This window comes from Anguilla anguilla, chromosome 8 (genome assembly GCF_013347855.1).
Source record: "Anguilla anguilla isolate fAngAng1 chromosome 8, fAngAng1.pri, whole genome shotgun sequence".
In the NCBI taxonomy this organism is placed as follows: Eukaryota; Metazoa; Chordata; class Actinopteri; order Anguilliformes; family Anguillidae; genus Anguilla; species Anguilla anguilla.
The window spans coordinates 34,358,414-34,386,356 of NC_049208.1; the positions used below are offsets into that span (position 1 = coordinate 34,358,414).

Consider the following 27,943-nt stretch of genomic DNA (forward strand, 5'->3'; position numbering starts at 1 on the left):
CCCACTTTAAAAATCCATCCTGCCAACTGGGAGTTTAGGTTCTCAGATGGGACAGGGGCCTAGGGACTAGGGCAGCAGCATTCAGCATTCAACCTAGCAAGATGGCTGGAGACAAAAGTAGTGTTATCAGAAAAGCTTTCAGAGGGTTTCACGGAATTGACTCATTTTCAGGCAGAAAAGGATCCATTCAAAAACCTAGTCCATGTCTATAAACCCCGATGAATGAAATGAAATGAAATGAAAACACTCGGCTTAAGTTCGTCATATAATGCTTTGTACATTTATAAGATGCATGCTATATTTGCAACCTCAGCATAGACATCTTTTGACCCTTAGGTCGACAAAATCAAAGACCACTCATACCAAGACAAGGAAAACAAACTCAGTTAATAACCATTTATTTTCAGCATGGTCATTTCGTATACAGCTCAGTACAGTCAATATACATACAGTGTTTTTGGAATCACAGGCAGATTGATGAATTATTAATGTAAAACTTAGTGGACACAGTGAAGAGAACCATAACACAGACCAAATGAATAACAGCCCAGTTCTTTCATCCAAATGGAGCTCCAGGTTAACCTGATAAATGACTGCTCAAATGGCTGTTCTCTTCTGGGAAATGCATATTTACCATATCTGCAAGTGTTAGTGTATTTATTTTGGCTCAGTAACAGGCCCAGCTGAAATAACTTTATCAGCACATTTACTGTCTATGGTACATATCTTTCCAACATTAATCCAACCTAAACAAATGAAGTACTGTTTTATGTGCTTGCTTGTACTTAATTATACTGTAATACACTGGGTCATAAGAAAAGTCACAGAATATGTATACGATCACGAACACACTCTCTTGAACATATGACCACACAATGTAGGTATATAAGATTAACAAAGTAAGCATATCAACTCCCTTAAATCTCCAAACAAATGATTACTGTTCATTCTGAAGCCACCAGTCTTAGTAACACAGAACAGAAGATTATGACATGTTAGTCCATTGCTCCTCACTGGACAATGGAGGGCCATCTATTTTTATTGCCAATTGAAAAATAGCTCTTGGTACATTTCAGTGTGACCACAAAGAAACTCGTTTTTTTGTCAATACAAAGGATCGTCATACTGGAGGTTTCTGCCATATTGGACGTAACACATGGGGGGCAGTGTAACATGGTGGTTAAGATACTGGAATCTGCAGGTTCACATCACAGCTGGTGCAATGCAGTTGTACCCATGAGAAAGATGCATACCTCAAATGGTTTCAGTAAAATATCCAATATGAATAGCATTTAAAAATAAATCTGTGTAAGCTGCTCTGGATAACGACATCTGCTAAACAAATAAACAAGCTACCTAATGCAACCCAACAGATCTGGCCAAACCATAATTTAAATGTAGGGATCTTACAAATCCCTCTAGTACGCTGATCCTTAGTCAACACTTGGAACTTAAAACCTGAATTGACATTTCAGGAAAAAGTTAAATATATTAAATACTGACTAAATATATCCTACTATGTTAACTTATATATGTACTGTACAGTGGTAATTATTTACATTATACATACCGCATATATTAATATTGTTATCATTACCTTTTCCAAAACTATTATTTAGCTTAAATTAGGGTTAGTAGTGGCGTTAAGACTCCACGAATTCCAACATTTTCATACAGTTTTCTTTGTTCTAAGCCTCGTAAAGTTTTCAGTCATAAATACTCATGATGCAAATGAATGTAAGAGTGGCCGGTGTATTGTAGATGACTGTGAACATAGTTCCTGTTTGAGTGGAGCAGAAATGGTAGACAAAGGTGGAAAGAGTGACAGAAAGGAAAATGGGTGAAGTTTCAGAATTTAACCCAGCTGGTAGAGGAAGAGTCCTGTTGAGCTGGTTGTGGGAGTGAACTGTGAAAGAATAAGTGCATTAATCCAGTATATTAGAATATATGAAGTCACAATAACTGTAGTCATTAACTACATATAGCCACCTCCAAAACACATTAACTACATATAGCCACCTTGGATAAACATTAGCAAAAACGGCTGTCTAAAATAAACAACACAGGTAACAAGTTGTTCAAGGAAACAAGGTAAACTTGGCAAGAAAAATACCTAAAGCATACCAATTATTTTGGAGGTGACTGTATGTCATCATTAGAGATGGACTGTATTCACGATTAAGGAAGAAGTAGAGTGATTACCTTGCAGAGGTGGAGAAATCTCCCCAAAGGTCAGAACTGTGGTTTGACTGGACCACTGAGTTGGAATTACTGCTATCTAGATCTAATAAACAACCTGAGACAGAGAGAAGACAGGATTATTTCAGCACATCTCTTCAGTACTACACTTCAAGCTCATATATCTAACATAGAAATAGTGGACATTTATTTACATACTGCAAGGCTTATGGTTCTAATGGAACCACTATCATTATCAGTGCATCCATTTCAAACTGAAACAGGAAGCCATGATAATGTTATTTGGGTTGCTGTGTTCCCCACAGGTTATAACAATTATAGCAGTTACAATACCCAGAGGAGAGAAATAGGCACACAAGTACATTTATGTCTGAAAATTGTACAAGCATTGATAACAGATTATAACTTTACCAGTATCTCCACCTCCCGTGAGTGGCTCTGTGTTGTGATTGGAAGAGCCAGAGGGAGGGGGCGGGGCTATCTTGCCCCCAGGTGGAGGAGGAAGGAGACCTAGTCCACCTGACCCTGTTTGGCGGGGTTTGTCCCTTTTTCTGCTTTGCTGAGAGAGAGAGAGAGAGAGAGAGAGAGACAGAGATACCAAATTAAAGGATTAGACAGATAATTAGTCCTATAGCATATTTGCCAAGAGAGCTTGACTATTTTGAAATAAAAACAATCAACACTAAAATACATGCAGTAGCTTTACCCCGATATTGAGAGTGATGGTTTGTCCCTCTTTAAAGCCTAGGTCCAACTTTGGTCCTGTGTCTGGAAGCTGGGACTGTTTGCTAATTTCAATTTCCTGTTTCACCCACCTGCAAGGGAGTCACATACTCAAGTGGCTGAACTGGAAAACATGTACAACAAGGCACTGAGAGTAGCAATGTGCACAAATAGTTATCTGTGAACCTCAAGACAGGTTTTCAAAATTATGGTTTCTAAAGTCCACAGCAGCCTATGACACACCATCATTGTGTTGGGGAGAGAAATGACATACACAGATAACATACTTGAAATGATCCTGAAGAGCCACATTGAAATCGAAGGAATCTCCTCTGTCCCCGAACCCAACACCAATGAATGCACTGCGACCTGAGGGGGGGAGAGAGAGAGAGAGAGAGAGAGAGAGAGAGAGAGAGAGAGAACAAGGGAGGGAGAGAGAGAGGGAGGGAAGTGGGGACAATATGAACAAAAACATGTTACACTAATTAACACGTGGCAAGACACACCCCCTCCCTACACACATTGAGTGACAATGGACTTAAGGTAACAGCCAAGAAGACACAAGGCCACGGCAGCTGCTCGTTCAGGTGGCCTGAGGTTAATGCATAGAGGTAAGCAAGGATTAGGAGGATGGTACGGTAGGCTAAGTCACATGTAGCGGCTGGATCAGTTTCAGATTTTATCACACAAGCTTGGGGTTAAATTTATGGCCGAGTACCCTGATCCAGGATTAGAAATAAATTAGATTGGACTGTTGGGTCAAATCATTTTTGACGATGTGTTTGAAAGAATGCGACTCATACCTTTATCACAACTGACATCTACCAGGCCTCCTACAACAACAGGTAAATTTCAATGGGTTTAAAAATACGGCTGAATTAAATGACAGCCTTTACCGTTGATTCCAGTATCCTTTCTTCAGACGCTGCTGTTGGGACATAACTTGGGCATAACCTGGGCAACCTACCAGTATAGTGTGTAGACCTTCCCTCAAACAGTGTGGCAGTCAGGCATCACAAACACATCACAAATTATCAATGCTGGTGAGCTTTGGCTGGGAAGACATTCTAAGCCAGAGGTGTCAAACGTCAAACTCCAGTCCCGGAGGGTTGCAGTGTCAGCTCGTTTTGGGTGTGTTTCAGCACAAGTGATTAACTTAAGTCACAGACTGGCTGAAGAGTCCACACACCTTGTTCTCAAGGCCTTACGAGGCTGCTGATTGAAAGGACACTGCAAATACCTCCAGAACTACCACCCAAAGGACTCGAATTTGACACCTCTTTGCTAAGCTGATGCACCGACATTCTATAAGCTATTTCAATGCAACTATGACTTAATAAAACGCTACTGAATAAATGGATTCTCAATTGTGTTGTATGTAGCTAAACTACCCGCTCCTGAATAGAGAATATAATGTCATTTTCACAGTTAATAGAATTTGCTAAATATGGACATGCTTCCAAACTTACATATGTCGTTACAGTCACTACAATCAAAAAGTGAGGAGTTAAACTAAGGACCGCTTTCAGTTCACATGACCCATATGTAGCCTGGGGGGGGGGGGAAATTAAAGTGTAAAATCTGTTCTACACTCTGAGAAAAGTCATTCCGTCAACATTAAAACAAAAAAATCTGAGGCAGATTTTTAAAGAGAATAACATGTTTTGAAATCCATAGATAGATATCCATACCATTATCATCCTGTATTCGGAGGACAAAGTAGCGGCTGGAGTCGCTCACAGTTTCCACGGTGATGCCAGGATATTCTTCCACGGGTGCCTGTGCAAAGAGCTCCCCTAAAGGACAGGATGGTAATAGCATTGTTAAACCACTAATATAACTGATTATCTCACGGACATCACCAGTTTATCTGTAATAATGCTAAATCCAGGAAATAGCACCATTTATATCCCTGCAACTAGCATCCATTTGGTAGATTACACCAAAAAATGTTATATTAAGGAATCATTTTAAGACCTTTACAGCTAGACTGTCTGTCGTAATGCTTATGATACTAAAATTGGCCACTGTTAACTTAGTGTTTAATTTACAATTTTTCAGTGTGCATACATAATATGAATATTCTGAATTGCGGTGTACCCTTCCTCTTTGCATTGGAGCCTATGCAATAAACGCCTCTGGACTGTGAACGGGGGCTAAAGACAGGAGTCGCCATTGTAAAGCACATGTCAGAAAATGGCGGGGAAGCCGAGAGATGAGGACTACACCGCGGCATGATGACCACTTCCCACTCCCCTCCCTCTCTCACCAGAGATTTTGTCCTCCAGCTTGATGTATGCCACTTTGCCTTTCGCAGTTATGCGCATACGTCCCGTCCAATCAGGCGCGTCCAGCTTCCAGTCCGAAGCTCTACAGACAGGCAACAGTCAATACAAGATGGCAGGTGAATAAAGTGGAAATGCACATCTTTTTTCCAGAACAGTTTGCTCTCAGCAGATTTTGGCCATTGTTACATATGAAGTGCATGCATAAAGACTTAGGCAAAGAGCAGAAATTATATAGAGGCAGGTAATAAGCATCACAACTGATAGTAGCTTTCAGTACCAAGCTTTCACCAAAATTCTAAATCACCAATGATGCCTTCTGCATCACCAGAACCACAAAAGGAGTTCTGGAGTCGAAGCTCTGCCGATACACTCTCACCTGTGAGTCAGTGATTATTAAACACCCAGAAGGCCATTTGCACAGTGCTGCAGGAAACCGAGCAGCAATCAGAGGAGACGCATTTCTCTCACTGATGACAGCGGGGGGCTCGTAGGCACCTGGTGCATTGTTTGGAGAAGCTAAAGCAATGGTAACCTGAGCCGACTCCAAGCGCTCACGTGAAGCCAGAGGAACACTGACCCGAGGAACGCTGTCAAGCATAAATCCAGCCTACCCCTGGCAGGACCAAGCCAGTTCCATCTCAGTGCTCGTGGGCACCCTGTCATCACTGGCTATTGACACATCCCAGCAATGTCAAGGCTGCCGGGCCCAAGCTGTACTTCTGGTAACTGCCTTTAGATGAGTCACTTTAGCGCATTTTTATATTCGTGGGTATAAACAGGGCTGACGTTAATTTTAAAATACAGTTTTCTGCATCTGCCATCTGCTATTCATATATTTGAAGCTTTTTTGAGTACATCATCAAACAAAAATTAATTTATAGCATTCTGACAATATTGAGATGACTGTTCATGCTACCTCCCCAACAGGGCCCTGCTGATGAGATCCAATCAGGAATGGAATACCTGAAGACATGAAAGCCATTCTTTATTTTACATAAACTGACTCAGAGCAAAAACATGATGTCATTATTTTCCACTGACCCAGGGCCCGGTAATACATCAGCAACATTACTCGCTATTAGATGGCAGTCTTTAGAAGGACTCAAGATAACAAAAATTCACTGTGAATAAACGAATAAAACAACTAAAACACACTATATACCTGCGATTGAATCTGTTCCTTTACCGCCTTTATTTGTGAAATCAATACATAGAAATAGGCTATCGGAATTTAGGGGTAATAGTCACGTAGAGGAAAATATATTCTAAATACCAAGTATTTTAAATACACCAAGTGACAAGCTGACAGATGTAACTACATCCTGCTAAAAAAAAAAATCTTCAAAAAAATGAATATTCTCCTATTCACCACTGTCTCAAAGCAAAGTATAAAACACCACCAGCAACAATAAGAAATGGTACGATAACGCTTTAACCAGTAAACATTATTTGATAAAAGCAACAGACACTAATGCGCGTTAAAAAATAAGAGCCCCAACCCTAACAGCAAGCTCAATGTAAATTACTTGGTAACAGTTGCAGTTACATCGACGTCATAACGATTGGCAACTCGTAGTGATATCTGGATTTCTTTTGATGACTTTGTCACATTTACCTCTGGTCATTTTCTAATTCATATGTAGTCTACGTGTCTATAGCTACAGTAGCCTCCTAATCCATCTTTCTGGTTGCATCTCTGTCACAGGCAGAGCTCCATCCGAACTAACGCATTATACGCATAACATTATCTTATGAAAGCTGTCAGACAAGAAAATGGTGTGAAACACAAACCACTGATAAAAGCAGTACCATGCACATATGTTGTCCCCACTTAAGAATCAATTCCCGCTATGACACCCACACATTTCTGTTTACAAGCAATCTCTTCCGTGCCTGGTCCAGGTTGCTAGCTAGCCAATATATTAGGCTAGATTTACTGTTGGGAACAGACCTTCTAAAATGAAACAAGCCCTGAAGTAAAAGAAGACTGGTTTGCATCAACATCTTAGTTCTTTACCTGTAGCCACGATTCGTTGCCCGTGGCGGAATGCGGTAAACATTTACATCAGGTTTAACACACAGAATTGACTCGTAATCGCTGACGGTCGCCATTTTGATTTTAAATAAATTACTCAGCCCGTCTTTTAGGACGCCATCTGCGCAGATTCACTGATCTTTACATCATGTGGATCATGTGAAACAGTCTAGTGAATGAGATAGGCCGTTCGGATAAATAGCAGATACGTGATTAAAGGAGCCGCTTAGAAAATACTTTAGCGTAAACATATTCTTACAGCGTCAGGGTGTAAAGGTGCGCACGGTCTTGGTAAATTAATTAAATGTTTATGTCGATCATCCTACGTTACTAGCCGACGCAGCAATTTTCATTAGCCATTCACCGACTTTACAGATCAGTTAATATGCGCAGCATGACGCCTTGAGAGAGAGAGAGAGAGTGCGCGCGAGTGCGCGTACATGTTTTCATTTAAAGATGGCAAACTAATGTAGTTAGCTAGCTCATCTTTTTAAATGAATGGTTTTGCCAAATTACTTCCCATCACAATTTTCTAACACACATATCTTGATAAGACACTTCTACTCACTGTAGGCTACCTATCTCAGCAAGTATTTGATCCATGACCATTTACTGTAGCCTACCTGAGATAAGTGGGAAAATATAACTAAAACTGGAATGGAAAGAAATGAACATGTTTTGTAGGGGATCTTATTTTATTATTTCTACAAAGTAAGAAGCGCTATTTGTGAAACCAGCCGTTTTTACCGTGGTAGTACAAGTCTGAGATATTCAGCAAAATTGCAGCAGCATCCATAAACTGTTCTTCTCAAGGTCGCGGGCGCGGGGCACGACGGGTATATGAGCTTGGTACATTCCGCGGTTCATCCTCACAAACCAATCACGCACGAATTTGTAAAATAGGGCCTCGGATTTGCTGCACATCTGGTCGTGACAGTTTTGTCAGGAACTGCGATACAGTCACGAGATCAATAAGGGGAAAAAGGGCGGTCACGCGCAATTAGCTGTATCTCGTTCCCGAAACTGGACAAATATCCGAGTATCTAGGCTATTGCAAATGCAATTTACAGCATAATCTACAGAATAACGTCGAAGGAAGTGAAAGCGATTGAGACTTCTGATGTGCGGTGTGTCCATTAGGAATATCGTTTCGTCGCACCTTGTGAATTACGGTAGGTTAAGTAATTTTAACATAGCGTAATCATTTATTTGAATATAATTGTGCGCGGTGATATGCCCATATTAAATTCAGTGCCTGAATATGGCATGATGTGTGGTTTAGGGATTGCACAGAATAATATATATTTTCCTGACATTAATTGCAGGCAAACGCCATAGTTTTATACGGGGTTAAAGCCAATACACAGTATAATACAAAATGTAATGCTGATTATTTCGGGATTATTTTTCTCCAAGATTTGGTTTGTTCTCTGACATCAGCAGGAACGGAATTACTAATGTCCGACACCAAGTAGACGAGGTGTATTTTCATTATTGCTGCTGCACTGAAGTCATGTTGTGCATTTTGCAGGCACTGGCTAATCCTGCAGAATAATTAAATGTTATCATGAAAAAGGTGTTATTACAGGTGTCGATTCTATTCATTTACGTAATCTCTGGGTTCTACTTCTGCTAGAAGGTTTGTTCTCCAATATTATGTGTTTTAAAATTATCAGAGAAAGACACTGAGACAAGCTATAGAGATTCTGTTATGCCCAAATATCATGTCAACTTCAGTATATTCGATTTACTATTTACTAGTTCGTAAGCTTGAATATGGAGTTATATACAAGTTCGGAGGTAGAGCTACTACACTTATTTTCCAGCTTTAACCTGTGGGATTCCCGAGGCATGCACAGAAGCGAGTGTCTCTGAATCGTGATTGGAATCGAAAGGCCTAAAACATCTAGCTCAGGACCCGCCATTTCCCATTCAGAGAAGATGGAAGGGGAGAAGGTGAGTGTCATTGTTTTTACACGTTCCTTTGGACCATTTGAGCAGAGTGAGCTGATAATTTAGCGATGCTTTGTGTAGCTGAGTACATTACCTTGTTGTGGCCATTTTGTCTATGCTTCTGCCGGAAAAGCCTGTGCCACTTTTGACTACATGCAGGGTGACAATATGAATGAAAAGACTGATGCTGCTGGATTAATTGTAATAGCCTTTCATGAGTACATACATTTATTAGGAATGAAATGTATTGCTCATGCCTTCGTTTAACGTATGAATGAAACAATCAAAATAGCTTTGGGCTCTGCTCTGCAGGAGAATAAGTAGGCAGTGTTGTGCACCAATAAGAACGTAGAAGTAATTGTTAACAAAACACCTCATTAACTGAAGAAGTGGCTGAGTGTTGGTTGAGTGAGCTCATGATTGTGCAACCAGGATTTGATAGCCACACACTTTTCTTCAATAGGTGGTTCTACATCTTAGTCAAACTAGCCTCTTTTGAGTTTGTTTGATAGTTTGGTAGCCAGTCTGTAGTTGTACAGCAGGCTGATGATTGCTGCCTATGTGCCTGACTGGCTATTTCACTGATGTTGACAATCTTGTTTACTGTATTACTTTAAAACAGCGTCTTCATTCCAACCAAGTCACTGTCATATTATCCATATTGGGTGATGTGTGGAGGTATGACAGCGCTTTTTGATCATTGTTTTATTTAATATCCAATGTCCTGGAGTACAGAGGCAAAATGACAAAATTGTGTCACTGTCCCAATACTTTTGCATTTAACTGTGCATGCACACAATAAACTAGTTGAGACCTGTGCAGCTCTGCAAAACTGAAGTGCACTTAATGATTTGTTTGTGCAAAGTTTAAGTGTACAGAAGTCTTTAAAACTAAAATAAAAAATGAGCAAACATTAAAACGACAGACTCTTAACATTTAAAATGGGAAATTTCTTTGGTAGGAAGAATATTTTTGAAACAAAAAAAAAATTAATTGTTGAATCTAGGGGTGTTGTCATCAAGGGAGGAAGTGCGTGTGTGCTGTCCGGCAATAATCAAGCCAGTGCTCCATCACCAGGGCATGTAAAAAAACGATTGTACTTTTATGACTTTGGGTCTGGTGGGTGGGTTTTGAAGTAGCTTTTATGACGCAGTTAAGTTTTCAGCAGTTTGTTGCTGTCAGCAAATTGTACAAAGCAGTAATGCTAAAAAATACAACCGATTGGGTGACACAGCGATAGAACAAACATCATGCCGTTTGAGTATTTAACTATTTTACCTTCCCAATAAACTCAATAAATGAGTGCTTTGCAAACCAACTTATCTTTTTTTGTGTTTGTATATTTAGATTTTTTTTTACCTGTCAGTTGTCCACAGAAATGGGCTCTGCGCTAGAAACACTTTGCAAAATTAAAACCCTTTTTTGTTTACATGTTCCTTAATGGAGATGTGGGAAAACCTTGTATAGTAATTGGTATATTGCACAAAAATGAGAGAAAAGGGGGATGATGAAAAACAGGGAGGCATCCAGGCTTAATGTGGATCAATTCTGATCAATCAAAATTATCCATCCATAACATGACCTTACAAATGCATTAAGATTAATTTTTTATGCAGGAAATATAGTTGAATGGTATTAAAAGTTCATGAGAAGAGTGTTTGTGTTTACATGGTCTTTTAGCAATTGGAAATTTGTAAGTGGTGTGTAGCAGTGCTATTAAGCCATCGTCCAACTGTATTCCAGTAGCAGTAGTAGTGCTTTATTTATTCCAAGAATGTCTTTATCGCCAATAGTCACAGCATAAAATTAAAACACTACGCAACATGCGTACAGATTGTTTACAAACTGACTGCTTCCCCCAGCGTGCCTGCACTCCCAGGTCACGTCTCCTGTCTGTAGCGTGTGCCCCCCCCTCCCCCCCTCGGTGAAATGAGGTTCCCACTAAGGTCAGCAACAGAATCCCGCCCCATATTCCTGCACAAACCAAAGACCCACCTCTTCAGACTGCAAAATGTCTCCCCTGACTCTGTTTAACTATCTTATTTCTTTTTTAATGTATTTCTGTTTGGGGTGTTTTTCGATATTGCTGTTTAAAGATGGGTGTGTAGTGATATTTGTTTTTCTTTACAATACTAATTGTTGGGTTGTTTGGTTAACCTTTCACTTATCGATTATGATTATTCTAATCAGTGTTTATGTATGCGCATTGCCTTGTTACTGCTTGGTGATACTGCCCTTTCGTATTCCTCAGACTAGAAGTGACGTTCCACACTTTTGTAAGTTGCTGTGGAACAGAGTGTCTGCAAGGTCACTGTAATGTAATCTAAAAGGGAACAGGATACGTGAAAGAAGGGCACAGGCAGTGCAGCGACAGACACCATGCAGGGGTTACAGAAGCACTGTGGCCACTGTAGGTGTACAGCATCTTTCGAGCAGTTATTGTGTCTTTGGGGGATTTCTCGAGACATTGCTGGGCGTTGGCTTTTACCCAGCCGTCTGTGCGTGGAGTACGTGCTGCAGCTGCTGGAGTTCACTGAGGACTGCCGTCTGCGTATTTCAGCACTGGACAGCTCCGCCCTCGGCACGGTCTCTGAGCTGCATTGCAAGATGACTCTCATTCTGGGTATGCAGTGAGTGCTTCCTAGCGTCAGTGTGTTAATGGTATATTCACCACCCCTTTTTTATTTCCCTCTCCCAGAAAAAACAGGTCACCTGTTACCTCCTTTTCTCCGTGTCCACGGTAGTCATCGGCTCCTTGCAGTTTGGCTACAATACTGGGGTCATCAATGCTCCTGAACAGGTGTGTGTACGTGTGTGTGTGTGTGCATGTGTGTGTGTGTGTGTTTGCGTGCGTGTTTGTGGGTGTGTATGTATGTGTGTGTGTGCATGTGTGTGTGTGTGTATGTGTGTGTGTGCATGCGTGTGTGTGTGCTTGTGTGTGTGCGTGCGTGTGTGTGTGTGTATGTATGTGTGTGTGTGTGTATGTGTGTGTGCGTGCGTGCTTGTGTGTGGATGTGTGTGTTTCTGCGCGCGTGCGTGCGTGTGTGTGCGTATGTGTACGCGTGTGTGCGTGTGTGTGTGTGTGTGTCTGTGTGTTAGAGAGAGATGCTAATAAATAAATCTTCCTCTACAGGGTCATTTCAAAGTGTCATTTATTTTATTATCTATGGTAACACATGGATTGATGTCTGCTGGCTCATGCTGCCATAATGACAGCCAGTAATGGTCTGATCTCACTGCAGTCTCACTACATATTTCTGGACTTTAATTTGGAAGAAGCAAAGCTAGTTTTAGATATAAATAGTTCATATAGGGCCTGAGAAAACTAAAACCTTCAGCATGTGCAAAACCTTCTAACACACACAAAACCAATAACCTGACCAGTGATTGGTCATTGTATTAATTTGCACCAATCATTGGTTGTGTTATTAGTTTTGCGTGTGCTAAAAGGTTTTGCATGTGCTAAAGGTTTTAGTTTTCTCAGGCCCTATATGAACTATTTATATCTAAAACTAGCTTTGCTTCTAGTGGCCCATAGTGCGCAGTGCTGCAACAACCTTGCATCCCCTGTAAGTTTATTTGCATGGCAGTCAAGATATAGTAGGTACCTTGATGGCTCTCTTTATATATATATATATATATATATATATATATATATATATGTTACGGGCATTTGGCCTTTAGTATATATATGGCATGTTTCATGCACTTCAGTTTTGTATTTCTTTTCGTTCTCTCATTGGTTTCCCCTGTGTTAATTGCATTATTGTTTTCAATTTTTCAATCGTTGTTTCTGTTCATCCCTTCCCTCTTGTTTGATTATGTATTGAGTTCAGCTGTGTCTGGTTTATTTAAGTTAAGTTCCTTGTGTTTCTGTGTGTATTGTTGCCTGTGTGTGTTCTGCCCTGACAGTTTGCTTATTTCAAGGATTCTGAGCTTGTTTACAACGTTTTCAAGGGATTTCGAGTTCCCCAGCATGTTTTCTTGTTTCTTGTTTTTTTTTTTCCTGGCGATTTGAGTTCCTCATGTTTTCTGTTCTTAAGAATTTTGTGATTTTGCCCCTCATGGCCTTTTGTTTGTTCCCTGTTTGTTTTTGAAGTAAAGTCTTTATTTGAATTTTCCTTTTGACGCCTCCTGAGTTTTTTCCCCACTCTGCATCTGAGTCCATTCTCCCGAAATCCTGACTCTATATATATATATATATATACAGTTGGCACCCTTAATAAAATGAAGAAAAAAGGCTGCATATAATAAATGACACAGATAGTAATCTATATGTTATGTTCAAACATATGAGAAAACTATATACTTTTATTTCAATACATTTACTCTCATGCTTCAATGTTTTTTTATGAAGTAATTAATTTTTTCTGAAAACCATAGGTGCCATAATTATTGGCACCCCTAACAATTATGGGAAGTAAAATCAAACAAAATGAAATTAGCAATACAATTTTACTTAATTTAGTTCATCTCAGTCTAAAGGAACTATATTGTGTCATTCCATCACTTCCAGTTTCACTAGAGAATAAAAATGTGTAACAAGCATACAAAATCCCTTAGTCATCCAAAAGCCAAATAACTGTCAATTTAGAAGAGACCGATGGTAATTTACCGTAATTTAAGTCTGGTAATGGGTACAAAAAAAAGACATAAACGGTTAAACATACTACTTAGCACTGTAAGGGCAATAATAAAAAGGTGTAAAACATGTGGAATGGTTGCAAATTTGCCAGGAAGAGGAAGCAAGTGCATGGTGTCCCCACGGACGGTGAGGAAGATGGTGAGGGAGGCCATTAATAACCCCAGGATCACTGTTTAAGAATTGCAGAGATTGGTTTGTTTCTTGTGGTCAACAAGTCTAAAAAAGAACATAAAATGGCACCTCCATATCAACTAACTCTTTGGAAGGGTGGCACTGAGCACAATAAACAAAACCAAGAATCTGGAGCTTGCCAAACCTCATTGGAATTATGACTGACTATTGTTAGATGAGATCAAAATTGAACGTTTTGGCCATACACACCATCGACATGTTTGGTGGCAAAAGAGGAATGCATACAGGAGAAGCACCTCATACCTACTGTCAAATATGGAGGTGGGTCATTGATATTTTGGAGATGTATTTCTGGCAGTGGTCCCGGGGGACTATTTTAGATCAATGGCACAATGAATTCAACAAAGTACCAGGAAATTCTGGCAGAAAATTTGGTTATCTCTGCTAAGAAGCTAGGACTTGGTTATAGGTAGATTGTCCAGCAGGACAATGACTCCAAGCATACATCAAAATCTAAACAGAAATGCTTAAGTGAAATCAACATCCATGTTTTCCAATTGCCATCTCAGTCTCCAGACTTAAATTCCATCAAAAACCTGTGGTCTGAACTGAAGAGGGGGGGTCCATAAGCGCAAACCCAATAATGTCAATGATTCTGAAAAGTTCTACATGGAGCAATGGTCAAAAATTCCTCCAAATGTGTTCTCTAACCTTATCACAAATTATAGGAAAAGACTCATGGCTGTCATCTTTGCCAGGGGTGTTTTCACAAAGTACTAAACCGGGCGTGCCAATAATTGTGGAACCTGTTTTTTTGGGGAAATATTTTTTTTATTTAAAAAATTTAAGACTTTGGTTGATTCCAATGAATCATTAATCAAGCACACTCGTTTACACATGTTGGAAAATAAATCTTATGTCAATAACTATTATTTTTTAGTTTAGCATTTTTTTGTGCATATTTATCAAGGGTGCCAATAAATCTGGAGCCCACTGTGTATATATATATATATATATATAACATTGATATTATACATAATTGGCTGCTCTGTTAAATTCAGAAAGGCCATGCTGTGTTTTTGTTCTCTGAATAGGATAGGCTCAAAGTTAAATGCAATCAAATATACATGTTGCCGTCTCCCAGCGGGAAATTCATTGAAAATATATAGGAAAATTGAACATTAATTTTGCTTTAAAATGGCTTTGGTTGCGTTACTACACACAATGGTGAACTGACATTTACTTTAGATAAATGCCATTAAAGATGTACTAAGCTTTCAATTATGTTAAATTTGATTAGATAAGATTTGCATGACTTTTTAAAAGCAGAAAAAGTCTATTCTGAGATGGTCGTGCAACATTGAGCTCCATCAGTTCGCAAAAAATGTTCATAACTGGCTCTGCATTGCCGCTTTACGGAAGAGTCTACTAAACGGGTCACTTGCCCATGGTGTAGGTAGGCCCATTGTGCATTTTGCTGTTGAGACAGATTATTTGTCCTTGAGCCAGATGAACACGTTTTGCGAACCACAGCATGTGTTGTATTTTTATTTCTTTTTTAGTGTGGACATGTGTGTGTCGTGTGGCTTTTGCGTGATTAATCACTTACGGGCGCGCGCGCGCGTTCTCTCCCCGTGTGCCCGCCGCGTGTCAGAAACTCCGGGACTTCTTCAACAACACGTGGCTGGAGAGGTACCACGAGCCCATTAGCGACGGCGTGGACACCACCATCTGGAGCTTCACCGTGGCCGTGTTCAGCGTCGGCGGCATGGCCGGCTCCTTCAGCGTCGGGGTCATGGCCGACACCTTCGGGAGGTGAGTAAAGGGGTAAACAGAAGAAGCAGCTCTTAATTTCAGGTATGCAGCGACGCAGCAATAATCGTGATTAAAATTACAATTAACGAATGAGCAATATAGCAATTTATTTATAGCAATTTATAAATTGATTATAATTTAGCTTTTAATGAAATGCAATTGGCAAAAGTACATTTCACGTGGTAACTAAGCACCGCTTTATGTAGATAGACAAAGGTGTCTTGTTACAATCACGTTAGTGCCACCACCAAGATGTTTCAAGTCCTGTGAAGATAAAGGGAGAGAAGGGATATTTTTTCATTTTTAAAAAAAAATTTTAAATACAAAAACATTAATAGAACTTTTAATAGGTCTTTATAACTTTGTGTAAAATGCTGCTGGGAGGAATAGGAGTGGTGGCCGCGTGTGGACATTGAGGCTACAGCCGTGTCAGCCTGCCAGGCAGTGATCTGTGCCTAAACCTGGGGTTCAAGTGTGTCATCAGCATAGCAGTGAAATACGATGCCATGAGCTGAGTTAACTGGACCAAGTCATTTAGTGTAAGTAGTGTAAGAGCGAAGAAGAACCATGAACCAAGCATCCATGCCCATATATTTTTATCTCTCCCTCTCTCTCTCTCCCTCCCTCTCTCTCTCCTTCTCTCTCTCTCTCCCTCTCTCTCTGTCACTGTCTGTCTGTCTCTCTCTCTCTCTCTCTCTCTCTGTCTCTCTCACTCACTCCCCCCCCAGGCGTAAATCCATGCTGATCGCCAACATCCTTGCCTTGATCGGTGCTGCGCTGATGGGCTTCTCAGCTTTGTGCTACTCCTTCGAGATGCTGATCGCCGGGCGCCTGGTCATCGGCCTGTTCTGCGGCCTGTGCACGGGGCTCACCCCCATGTACGTGGGGGAGGTGGCCCCCACTGCCCTCAGGGGGGCCTTCGGAACCCTGCACCAGCTCGGGGTGGTGATCGGCATCCTGGTGGCACAGGTAAGGCGGAACATGTCCGCTCCCGCTGGTGGAAGCACATTAAGATGTAGTAATCGTGGGGGCCTCCAGTGGTGTAGCCCATAGAGCACTTTCCACATGCTCATTACGAGCCGCGACGTCAGCGGTTCGAGTCCAACCACCGACCTTTGTCGCATGTCTCTTCCTGTCTCTCTACACTATTCTGTCTAATAAAGCCCAAAAAAAGATAGTAGTCATTTCTGTTTTCCTTAAAGGAGGCAGAGATGGTTAGACTCATATACAGTGAAACATTCTGTGGTGCCTCTTCTGGCCCAGCATGAGTCTGGTGGACATCATTTGAACGGGCTTCTCTGTTTCCTCTGTCTCCACGGAGCCCGCGTTAGCCGCTGTCCTGTGTTGTAGATCTTCGGCCTGGAGGCCCTGCTGGGCTCCGACACCCTGTGGCCCGTGCTCCTGGCCGTGACCGCCCTCCCGGCCGTGCTGCAGTGCGTGCTGCTGCCCTTCTGCCCCGAGAGCCCCCGCTTCCTCCTCATCAAACTCAACAAAGAGGACGAGGCGCAGAAAGGTGAGCCTTCCCGCTAGCGCAGAACGCGCAGCGGCGACCCGAGCGGCGGCTAACCGTCCCGCTGTTGGAGGAAGCTGTCGTAAGCCTCTGTGCCGTCATTATTTTTCAGAACGTATGACATCAGAACGTTCCCTTTGTGAGCTGCAGAAGTATTTACATCTCCTTTGCCTTGCTTTGCCAGCTGGGTCCACAGTTTTGTTGAGTCCTGAGATGTTGCACAGTGATTTAATCTGGTCTGTTCAGCGGTTTGTCTGATGCGTAGACAGAAGCATTTGCCAGACAGACGCAGAAGTCGTAAAAGTAGACTGAAAGAGCCAGGTAATCAAGAGCACTTTGCTGGGTAATTCACTGGGTGTTTTCATAAGCTGGCATTTTGCCATTTGAGAGTTTTAAAATGCATTTTATTCATCTTTTATTTATACTTTGATTTATACACTATATGACCCACTGGTATAGTTCCACTTGAGGCAAATGTTAATGCTCTAGGATAGAATCAAATTCTAGATTATTCTGTGCTTCCAACATTGTGGCAACAGTTTGTATAAGGCCTTTTCCTGTTTCAGCATGACTATGCCCTCGGACACACAGCGAGGTCCATATAGAAATGGTTTTGACAAGAAAAATTTAGAAGAACTTGATTGGCCTGCACAGAGCCCTGACCTCAGTCCCATCCAACACCTAATCACCCAATCATTGCCTGACCTCACTAATGCTTTTCTGGCTGAATGGAAGCAAATCCCTGCAGCAATGCCCCAACATCTAGTATAAAGCCTTTCCAGAAGAGGTTGTACCAAAGGCTTTACCAACTCCATATTAATACCTGTAATTTTAGGTGAGATATCAGATTTGGATGTCAGGTGTCCACATACCTTTGGCCATGTAATGTCTTTTACAGGTGAGCCCTGAGCACAGAGCATAACAAAAGATTTTTAAAAACTATGGGAAAGTGAAAACTAGAGTATATATTATAATCATGCAATAATATTTAAAAATCGCTATGGAATATTGAGCAGTTGTTACAATGCCACTAAATTCCTCCATAAGTCAGCCATCGATTGGAGTATGATAATGACCCACAGACAACAAGCACTCAATATTTCAATTTGTCCTGGTGGTCCCAGGAGATTCCAGCACTAAGAGCAGAAAAACTAAAAGCAGTTTTATCCAAGTCAGTAGAGCAATCATGAAAGCATGTTTGATGACTCATTTCATTTCGGTTCAGTAGTGGTGGTAAATATGAGGGTATTTTCTGAAGGACAGATGCATGTACCAATGCTGAGGTCTTCCAGTGTTACTGACAGAATAGCAGATCTTGGTAGAAGGTGTACTTGGAACTTGATACCGCTAATAAAGCAAAGTGCACTGTGGTATCCTGTATCTAAGGCTTTAGAGCCTTGGATGACACACACAAATAAATTATGTCACCATAGTCTCTTCTTCAAACGAGAGACATGATTTGATTTTGTATTTAAAAAAAAAAATAAATAAAATAATCAGTACCCCAAAAATCATAAGTCTTAGAATGCCTATATGCTGTTTCAAAGGCAGCTTGTCATCAATATAAAACCCTAAATATTTGTAAGATGAGACTTTCAATTTGTGTGTTACCAATTGTAAAATCATGGAGGTCTGGGATATTTTTAGTGTGAGCCCTAGGGAAAAGGGTATACCTTTTGGCATTTAAGACTAATTTTAAGTGTAATAGTGAGTTCTGAATGGTAGTAAAGGCACACTGTAGATTGGTTTACTGAGGGCACATTTTCTTAAACATCAGTCTACAGAAGTTTGCAATTATTAACAGATAAGCCAGTGTCATTTATATAAATAGTAAAGAGGACAGGTCCAAAAATCAAGCCCTGGGGGACTACTGTTTTTCCGAAAGTCACATGACATGAATGGAAGCAAGCAGCCACTTTAATGTTTCAGGTTTTATCTAGCTGGATAGTGTAGAAACTAAACTGGAGTTATGTACATTAATCATTGTTAATTATATTACAGAATATTTTAGGCAGGGGTGTCCAATCTTATCCGAAAAGGGATGGTGTGGGTACAGGTTTTTGTTTTAGCCCAGCACTGCCACACCTATTTCAACTAATTAACTAATCATGGTCTTCAATCAACGCCTTGATAAGTAGAATCAGGTGTCTTAGTGGTTAAACAAACTTAATGGTTAAACAATTCTTGCCATTAGAAATTATTGGCATTCAATTGATTAAAAACTCATTATTATGGAAGGACAAAAGTCCTTGTTTACACGGGGCGTGTGTCTTTGTATCCTTGAAAGGCCGCTCTTGTTGATTATGGTCATCTTAGTATGACAAAACCAGCTGAGTGCTCTCGTGTTTACCATTCCCTGCTTCTTCACAAGCACCTGTCTTTCCTTGTTTGTCTCAAACATTTTGTTCTCGCTGTTCATTTTTTTCATCCTGTTTTCAACAAAGATTTTTCACTGTGTGTCAGAATATTTTCTAAGGCAGTGTTATTGGAAATTAATGAAGCCTCCCGCTCTCATTTAATTTGCTAGGCTTTCAGGGGCTAGCCCTTGGATGGGAACTCTGATGAATGACCTTAGCTGATTAAACACACATTCAATTATAAATATAATTCTAAATGGAATTCAGTTCCAAAAGTCTTTTCCTTTGTTTCCAAGTAGTTTATATGGTAGATTGTATGTTAGTGAATATTTAATTCATGCATTATGCATGAATATGCATTTGTTAATCAAAACAATTTGCGTAAGAATTGTGCTGCTAGCAGCAGCAGAGATATTGTTGATAAGTTTTTTGTAATATTATTGTATAATGACTTCATGATTAATTATTTTGTGATTGTATGCGTTATTGGATAGAGCTTGCAAAGAATAAAATAAGAAGTTTCCCAGTTTTTGTGCTAACATTTGGCCAAATTTCAGTCTAAAGGACCTTCATTTGTACATACTAGTACCTACATATACTAGAACTGTGGATATAGCAAAATGGATTTTGTATTTGTATGCAGTAAAATTTTTGGTGTTAAAAGAACTCTGATAGAGTACACCTAATCCCTCTGGGACTCATGTAAACTGTGTTATAGTTACATTTATGCTGGCCATTATACTTTGTATTGGGGATGGTTTAAACAGTTGTGGCTCTTCCTGTCTGTCCTTCCCTATTTGTGTGACCCTGCCCTCCTCCCCTCCCGGTGTCCTGACGTGTCCTCAGCCCTGGTGCGGCTGCGTGGCACTGAGGACGTGAGTGAGGACATGCAGGAGATGAAGGAGGAGAGTCTGAAGATGGCGATGGAGAAGAAGGTGACCATCCCCGAGCTGTTCCGCACCGCAGCCTACAGGCAGCCGCTCCTCATCGCCGTCATGCTCCAGCTCTCCCAGCAGCTCTCCGGAATCAATGCGGTGAGCGGACTACAAGTACCAGGGTGCAACGGGGTTCATTGCCGTATTCATGGTCCTGTGGCGCTACAGGGTCTTCCTGTAGGTCCTTCTGGTCCAGGAGCTACAGACTGTCCAGGACCAAGGTTGACCACCCCTGTGTTGTACTGTAGGATTCTCATGAGATGGAAATAGAGGAAATCATAGAAAAGGTTCCACACTGGCTGTTGTAGGACACAGAAAAGAACAGGCTGCAACTGCAGGGCGCAATGAGACTGCTCTGATTTTTATGTAATAACAGGGCTTCATTTTAAACGTGGAGTACAGTATCTAGGTTGGCAAAAGGAGTGGTAAACTATGGCACAGAATTCTCTTCGGAGGTAAATAAATGACCTACTGATGTGGCTATTCAGATCGATCGAGTCAAACTGGGTCGTGTTGCAGCACGACGCAGTGTGGCCTGTCATTCTGTCCAAGGACAGGTGCAGTACTCACTTTTTGCCAGTGGAGGGAGTCTGTGTACCATACGCTCAGTAAAATTTGTATATTCGTTGCTGCCCAACTGTATGTGTACCATCATAATTTTGTGTGCTCTAGTTTGTCATTTCTGTTAAGAGTAAGAGTTTTTTATGTTTTGAGTCATGTAACTTATACAGTGGGTTATGATTAAATATCATAATATAAGTATATACATACAGTATAGTATTAGCTGTATATGTACTTATATTACCTGTTCTAACCACGTTTCATGGATTTTGTGGTAAAAGCATCCGAGGTTACTTGTAGCGTTTGTAAGTGTCTCCTTTTTAGATGCGAAGCGCTTTATGGACCTGACTTCTAACTCACACTCACTCACTCACTCACTCACATTTAGCAAGCCGAAAATTCTCCACAAGGGGAAGCTATTAGCACTAAAAATGCCAGGGGTGCTGTGTGAGAGTGGGGATTTGCATCGTCACTGTCTTTCCGAGTTTCATATTCGATATGTATTTTTAATGAAAATCAATGGCATCCATATTTTTTACTCACTAATAAACTAAAGTTATCCTTATAATTTTTTTCTCACAATCTTTCAAACATATATTTGCAGTATTGGTAATTGGTAGTAGGTCTATAGTAGCGGCATATCTGAACCCAAATACCCTATCTGTAAATGCACAGATATTGCACATTTCTTCCTGACGTTGACAAATGATATTTTAAAGATAATTCTAAGATGTAATGCATTTCTCAGTGAAAAAAACCAACCCCCTCTTGATATAGGCTATTTTGTTGGTTGAACCGGATGAATACAGATGGGGACAGCGATGTGTCTGTGGTATGTGTGCCTCTAATAGGTCATTTCTAAATGGAGATTCATATTCATAGAAATTGCAGGGCTTAGATTTTGAATCTCTTAAGCTGCAGTAGTACATCTCACATGCATTTATTGGACTGGTCACCCTAATGCCACCTGGTGGTTTCTCAGGAAGCAGCCACACATGAACAGGGAAAAAAAAGAGAAACATCTCCTGACAAAATGGTGTACTGTCACACGTATTTTTACTGGTTTGTGGTGTAGCATGTTTTCTGAATCTTTGGATCTGTTGGATGTAAACTCAGTTTATATCTCTCCCATTCTCATACTCTCAATCCATTTCTGTCTGCATCTTTCAGGTTTTCTATTACTCGACAGGTATTTTTCAATCTGCTGGTGTGACCAAACCCATCTATGCGACGATTGGAGCTGGAATAGTCAACACTGTATTTACTGTGGTTTCTGTAAGTACTTATCCATGTGTTTACTCAACCCTAATTGTTACCTGGTACTATACGCATGTTAATCAACTGCTTTTATATAGCCAGTCCTCCTATGTCAAGATGAACCATAGGAGTGCAATTAAATGTCAAAAGTACAGAACGTCAACATTGTTGTTATATTTATCTAGTACTTTGCAGGAATTCTGGGGCAGGTGGCGTAAAATACAGTCCTAATGCGAGTCTTATCAGTGCATGTCTTTTAGTTTTTAGAACATAATTCTCGCTCTCTCTCTCTCTCTTTCTCTCTCTCTCTCTCTCTCTCTCTCTCTCTCCGGCCCGCTCTCTCTCTCTCTCGCGCTCTCTCCCCCCGCCCTCTCGTTCTCTCTCTATCTCTCTCCATCAGCTCTTTCTCGTGGAGAGGGCTGGGCGGAGGACCCTGCACCTCATCGGTTTGGGTGGAATGGCCGTCAGCGCTCTCCTCTTGACTGTCGCCCTGCTATTGGTGGGTTCCGCTTGTCATCCCACGTCATTTCCCTCTCACGGTCATTGATCTCATGAATATTCATTTCGCATCAGACCAATCAATCAGTGGGCCTGACAGGCGTTCATTGAGTTGGCTACGCATAGATTTCCCTGAACTTCCCTTACAGTTAGGCATGTAGCAGATGCTCTTATCCACACTGAAGCGCATGAAAGTGCATTGATTTTATTTAAATGGAAAATGAGGACTTCATAAACCGGAGCAAATACAGGATTAGAAATGGAGGGGGCAGTCTCGCCAATACATGCAGATACACACTCACTGAAAATTGTGGACTGAAGGAGCGTTGCATGTTACATATAATGAACCAGATGCTTTGGAGTTACTTGAAGTGTGTTTTTGCATCGGACAACCACCGCTGAAGCCCTAAACCTGCCTGTGTAAAGCTGGAAAGTCATCAGAGTGTCTGAAACATCCGTCATCGGACAAAAAACTCCAAGGTCTATCGAGAACATACACTAAAACTTACACGACAACGTACAACATTTCTGTGTGCCTTAACAGTGTGTGTGTGTGTGTGAATTTTGACTGAACATCAAACGTCCAAAATAGGCTTGTGTTTGTTGAATACTAATCTTGTCGTTGTGTATCTGAGGCATGGGCTACACATGGATATGGGTTGCTGATGATGTTCTCTTCTCTCGTTCTCAATTTGGTGTGCAGAAGGAAAACCCGTCCCTGAGCTACCTGAGCATCGTGGCCGTGTTTGCGTTTGTGGCCATGTTTGAGATGGGCCCTGGCCCCATCCCCTGGTTCATCGTGGCCGAGCTCTTCTCCCAGGGGCCCCGCCCGGCCGCCATGGCCGTGGCCGGCTGCTCTAACTGGACCGCCAACTTCCTCGTGGGCCTCAGCTTCCCAAAACTGGTGGTGAGTGCGCATTCTCGTCGGAGCGTGGAGGACTGGCTGTAGATTGGCCGTTTTAGCATTAATGTCCTGTCTGATTTGTGTTTCCAATGGGCCTCTTTGGTCTTCAAGGAAACCAACGGCCTGCTCCTGTGGGGGGTTTAGGCCAGGGTTGTCTGTGAAGCATATTGTGACAATTGTTCGTGAAATGCGCTATATAAATACATTTTCATTTGATTTGATCAGTGTGATTTATTGACAATTTCTTGGGCTAAACAATAGGATCCAACAGCATTCTGGCCTTTCTAAGAAATGCCTAAAAAGTGAATTAATGAACTTCATTAATGAGCTCTTATCCTGTTTGTTTACTACTTTCTGAACATCAGAGAGGTAGGTCTGGGACAAGCAGCTGAAAACTGTTATCAAAGTCCAAACAGCGCAAATTATTAACTTTTTAATAAGCAATCTCCTTTCTCTCCCTCGCTCCCTCTCTCTCATTCCCCCCTCTCATTTCCCAGGAGTGGTGCGGTGCCTATGTCTTCATCATCTTCTTGGTCTTCCTCATTATATTCTTCATCTTCACCTTCTTCTGTGTCCCGGAGACCAAAGGGCGGACCTTCGACGAAATCGCCCGTGGTTTCGGCGGCGCTGATTCCACCTCAGCCCCGGCCCCGACTGCAGAGGGCGCCGTTACGCTGCCCGCCTCACCCAGCAAGGAGAAAGTGCCCCTGGTGGGGGTCCAGGAGGAGGGCACCTCCGCTGAATCCAGTTCCAAAGCTTAGGGAGCGCTTGCAGGGTGCTGCAGAGGCTGTTACATCAAAGGGCAGGGTCTAAGACACAGGTCAAGTTTATGCATACTGTAGGCCTGAGCGAATCTACTGAGGGCTAAACATGGGAAATAGTTCAGCATTTGAACATGCCATATATATGTATATGTACATGTACATGTACTTGTTCATATGGAGGATGAAGATATTGGAATTCAGGGTTTTATAGAATTATTAGCATTCAAAAGTCACCCAAGGGAAATAATTATTTAATGGAGCAAAACGTACCAAAATGTCTCAAAATGTACCTAGAGTAACGCAGAAGATACCTCATTAGAGCGCTGATCCAGCAGCCAAACAATTGACTTTGTAGTGGTCATGACAACAAGGTCCACAGGATCACACCGAGATCATGACGAGCACGTACCTCGCTTTAATTGGTTATATGATTCTTTTTGGGTAGGGGTACGATCATAAAAAAACGTGGCCTCGGGCTATATTTGGTTTTTGGCTGTTACCTCCCTCCGTTCCACCAGCTCGGCCACCCCATTTCCCCTGGGGTTTCACATTTTCTGGTCCCTGCCCTTTGCTGTTGCCGTGCCGATAGAGCAGGGGGTGCATTCAATATCCACCGGGGTTCCAAACATTGTGAAAGTATTTGCACCTAAAAAAAGGTCAGTTCACTTGAAACTAGTTTGCACTGTGCAGCTATAACCCTAAAGGTAGAGCTCTTTAGCAGATGTCAAAATAGCCTATGTGATTGGATCTGTGTCACGATCATCCTAGTGTTGGCTTAAACTCACACGTTACTATAGTAGCTCTCGTGCTGCCTAGTTCACTGCAGTAAGGGATCGTAAAAGGACATACCAAGCACATTTGCTATTTTTATATATAGCCTACATGTATATTTGTATTATATTTCAAATGAAATTGTGGCTATATTAGTGCTTAGGAAGTTCATATTACTCAGTATCAACGGGTTGTTTTTATTTCTTGAGGCAGTACTCTAACAGGACCAGTGCGGTCTCTGCCTGGAGTGATTTCGCAGCTGACTGTTCAATTTGGCGCCATGTCTTATTTAGAATGCTTTGCGTAACTGTTCCGTGTATTGAATGCACCCCACGTCAGATGTCTTTTATATATATATGCCTATTTTAGGCTGGTCTTCAAAATGGTAATGTTAACGCCTAGCTTCCCTGGAAATGAAAATTTCCAGATTTTTTTCCATTGCAAGCCCTCTGGGAAACATTGTAAAACTGTGACCCATTTTATGTAAGCTCATCCAGTTCTTTGGATATTAATGCAGATGTTTGCAGGTGTGTTTGCTGTAAAGCCGACCATTACAGTACAGTTACTTTCTTTTCAAAGGTGCAATAGCAGCTGCTACTAGTCAGCTTGGCTCACCACATAAAGCTAAAGACCTAATGAAAATCAGTAAGGTAGTTTTTGTTAAGGCATAAAACATAACAGAGCTCTCGCACTGTGCGCTTCTGAGCAAGCCTTTAGCACAGCTGGGTATGTAATAACACTGGAAGGATGTCTGTCCAAAACTGAAGGAGGCCTGTACCGTGTGGTAGTGTGTGCCACCAGAGGTCTACAGATTGCGAAAGGAAACACTGGAAAAGAAAACATGTTGAGGGGTTGATCATTTGTGCTGTGTCTAACATAGAATGGCCATTATACGCATTAGATATGAGGTTGTTTCTTCTTAGTGGCTTTTCAGTCATGTTTAACAGTTTTTTGTGTCTCTCCTAAGAAGAAAAGTGAATCCACTACTGAGGGCAGTTTTTGAGTTTTTGCTTTATATTGTCCCTGCATGCTTATAAACTTTTACCGGTAGGTCTCAGAATGGTTACCTGAGCCAGGACTATAATCTCTCTCATTAAGGTCCGCGTGTCTGGAAAAGGAGGAGAACACTGAGTGAACTGATTGAAATGGATGGATGTAAGGATTGAGAGTGCATAACCGGGGTCTGATCTGGGTTCAGTGTTTTCTTTTAGATCGCAGTGGGTAAGGGTGTGCCATTGGCTCGTGCTCTTGCACCGATGCCCTGAGCTCGCTCTCCCACTCAACACATCTTCAGAGGTTTTGAAATCTCCAGGGTTCCTGTTGAAAACACGACCGCTATTTTAAATAGACAGATGAATTTGTATTCTAAATAACAAAAAATATATTTTTAGACCACTTTTGAAGTGCATGAGTTAATGCCGTACAGAGTATAATACGTATGTCTGGGGCAAATTCTAGATGGTATTTCCCTCACAAGTTGCAAGAAGCTTAGCTTGACTTGGAGTAGAGCTGTAAGAGAACTTTGATGATGCTCAGGCTTATAATGTCACTCACTAAGTTTTGAATGAACATGAAGATGAAGGAAGGGAGATGCTGCATTTTAGAGTACAATATTCAAATTAATCCATAGAAATCTGGTGTTTAATTCAGAATGCTTTGGCAACACTATTTAATCTTCCTTTGCCATCAATGCCAGCATTAATTAGGACAGAAATCTTTCAGATAGCCAGGCCAAGCCCAAGAGCATCTTTAGTTATTTCATATATTGAATAAATAGCAAACAATGATAAATAGTTTACTGTGAGATCATATTTATTTACCTTAGTCTACATAACTTTAAGTGCTCATAGCCTTAAGTATTGAATTTACTGTAGTTCCTTTGACATTATAAGTCTGTAATGGTAAAAACAAAAGGATTAGAGTAATATATTAGATCTTTCCTGCGGTGAATCTGAGTGCTTTTTTCACTGATGTAATTGAGCCAAAATGAGGCGATTCTGTGATTAATTTTATTTGTTGCTAAACTGAAGTAGAATCAGTATTTCTTTCAGTGCTAATTCTGTCTGGATTGAACAGGGTCTGTTGGGAACGGGATGACTATTTATGGCTTTTAGTGCAATTTTAACTCCAAATGGCTTTTGAAAACTCAAGTTGAATGTTACTTTGTCGTCTTATATGTTGTAGCTGGAACATGTCTGCAATGGAAATGTAACGTAATTAATGCTGAAAAAAACGTGCCTGTACTTTTTTCAGTGACTGTGGAATCTCGTTTGCTTGGCCATTGTAATACTATGGAACAGAAAAGATGTATTGACACTGGTGCAATATTTGTATTTCGTATATATGGCATATACTGTATGTGCATCGATATCACATAACTATACTTTGCAATCACTTATGTGTATAGGTGTGCAAATTATTTATTGGTATTGTCATACATGAACATTTGTATTGGTAAATGAGGAGTTGATGTGAAATGACAATGGAGGATGTGCAAACTTTGCTTTTAGTATGTTTGTGTCTGTAAGTGTTAAAATGCTAAATACATTCCTTTTTATGGCAGCAGTGTGTACAGCATTTTTCTTACCTCTCCTAT

General features: G+C 41.1%; 2 protein-coding genes across 2 annotated transcripts; one reads left to right on the top strand and one right to left on the bottom strand.

Moving 5' to 3' along the window:
• Positions 1 to 382: 382 nt before the first annotated feature.
• LOC118234143 (adaptin ear-binding coat-associated protein 1-like) lies at positions 383 to 7,579 on the bottom strand. Its single transcript, XM_035430518.1, has 8 exons — positions 7,228 to 7,579; positions 5,192 to 5,292; positions 4,614 to 4,718; positions 3,210 to 3,291; positions 2,906 to 3,014; positions 2,611 to 2,758; positions 2,203 to 2,296; positions 383 to 1,906 (listed from the first exon to the last, which is right to left on the bottom strand). The coding sequence occupies exons 1-8, from the start codon at positions 7,320 to 7,322 to the stop codon at positions 1,849 to 1,851; spliced, it is 792 nt and encodes a 263-aa protein (XP_035286409.1). The 5' UTR covers positions 7,323 to 7,579; the 3' UTR covers positions 383 to 1,848.
• Positions 7,580 to 7,701: 122 nt separating this feature from the next.
• On the top strand, positions 7,702 to 27,909 carry LOC118234141 (solute carrier family 2, facilitated glucose transporter member 1-like). Its single transcript, XM_035430517.1, has 11 exons — positions 7,702 to 8,417; positions 9,072 to 9,201; positions 11,897 to 11,998; positions 15,630 to 15,790; positions 16,519 to 16,759; positions 17,141 to 17,303; positions 20,504 to 20,691; positions 22,324 to 22,428; positions 22,811 to 22,909; positions 23,612 to 23,815; positions 24,310 to 27,909. The coding sequence occupies exons 2-11, from the start codon at positions 9,187 to 9,189 to the stop codon at positions 24,571 to 24,573; spliced, it is 1,542 nt and encodes a 513-aa protein (XP_035286408.1). The 5' UTR covers positions 7,702 to 8,417; positions 9,072 to 9,186; the 3' UTR covers positions 24,574 to 27,909.
• Positions 27,910 to 27,943: the final 34 nt, after the last annotated feature.

Bases quoted from the DNA above. Each gene is read 5' to 3' on its own strand.
- LOC118234141 (XM_035430517.1), top strand. The intron at 16,760-17,140 runs GTAAGGCGGAAC...CCTGTGTTGTAG, and splicing joins TCGGCATCCTGGTGGCACAG to ATCTTCGGCCTGGAGGCCCT. The intron at 22,910-23,611 runs GTGGGTTCCGCT...TTTGGTGTGCAG, and splicing joins TGACTGTCGCCCTGCTATTG to AAGGAAAACCCGTCCCTGAG.
- LOC118234143 (XM_035430518.1), bottom strand. From the start codon at position 7,322: ATGGCGACCGTCAGCGATTACGAGTCAATTCTGTGTGTTAAACCTGAT. The intron at 3,292-4,613 runs GTATGGATATCT...TCCCCCCCTCAG, and splicing joins CCGAATACAGGATGATAATG to GTCGCAGTGCATTCATTGGT. The intron at 2,759-2,905 runs GTAAAGCTACTG...TCTCTCTCTCAG, and splicing joins CCATCACTCTCAATATCGGG to CAAAGCAGAAAAAGGGACAA.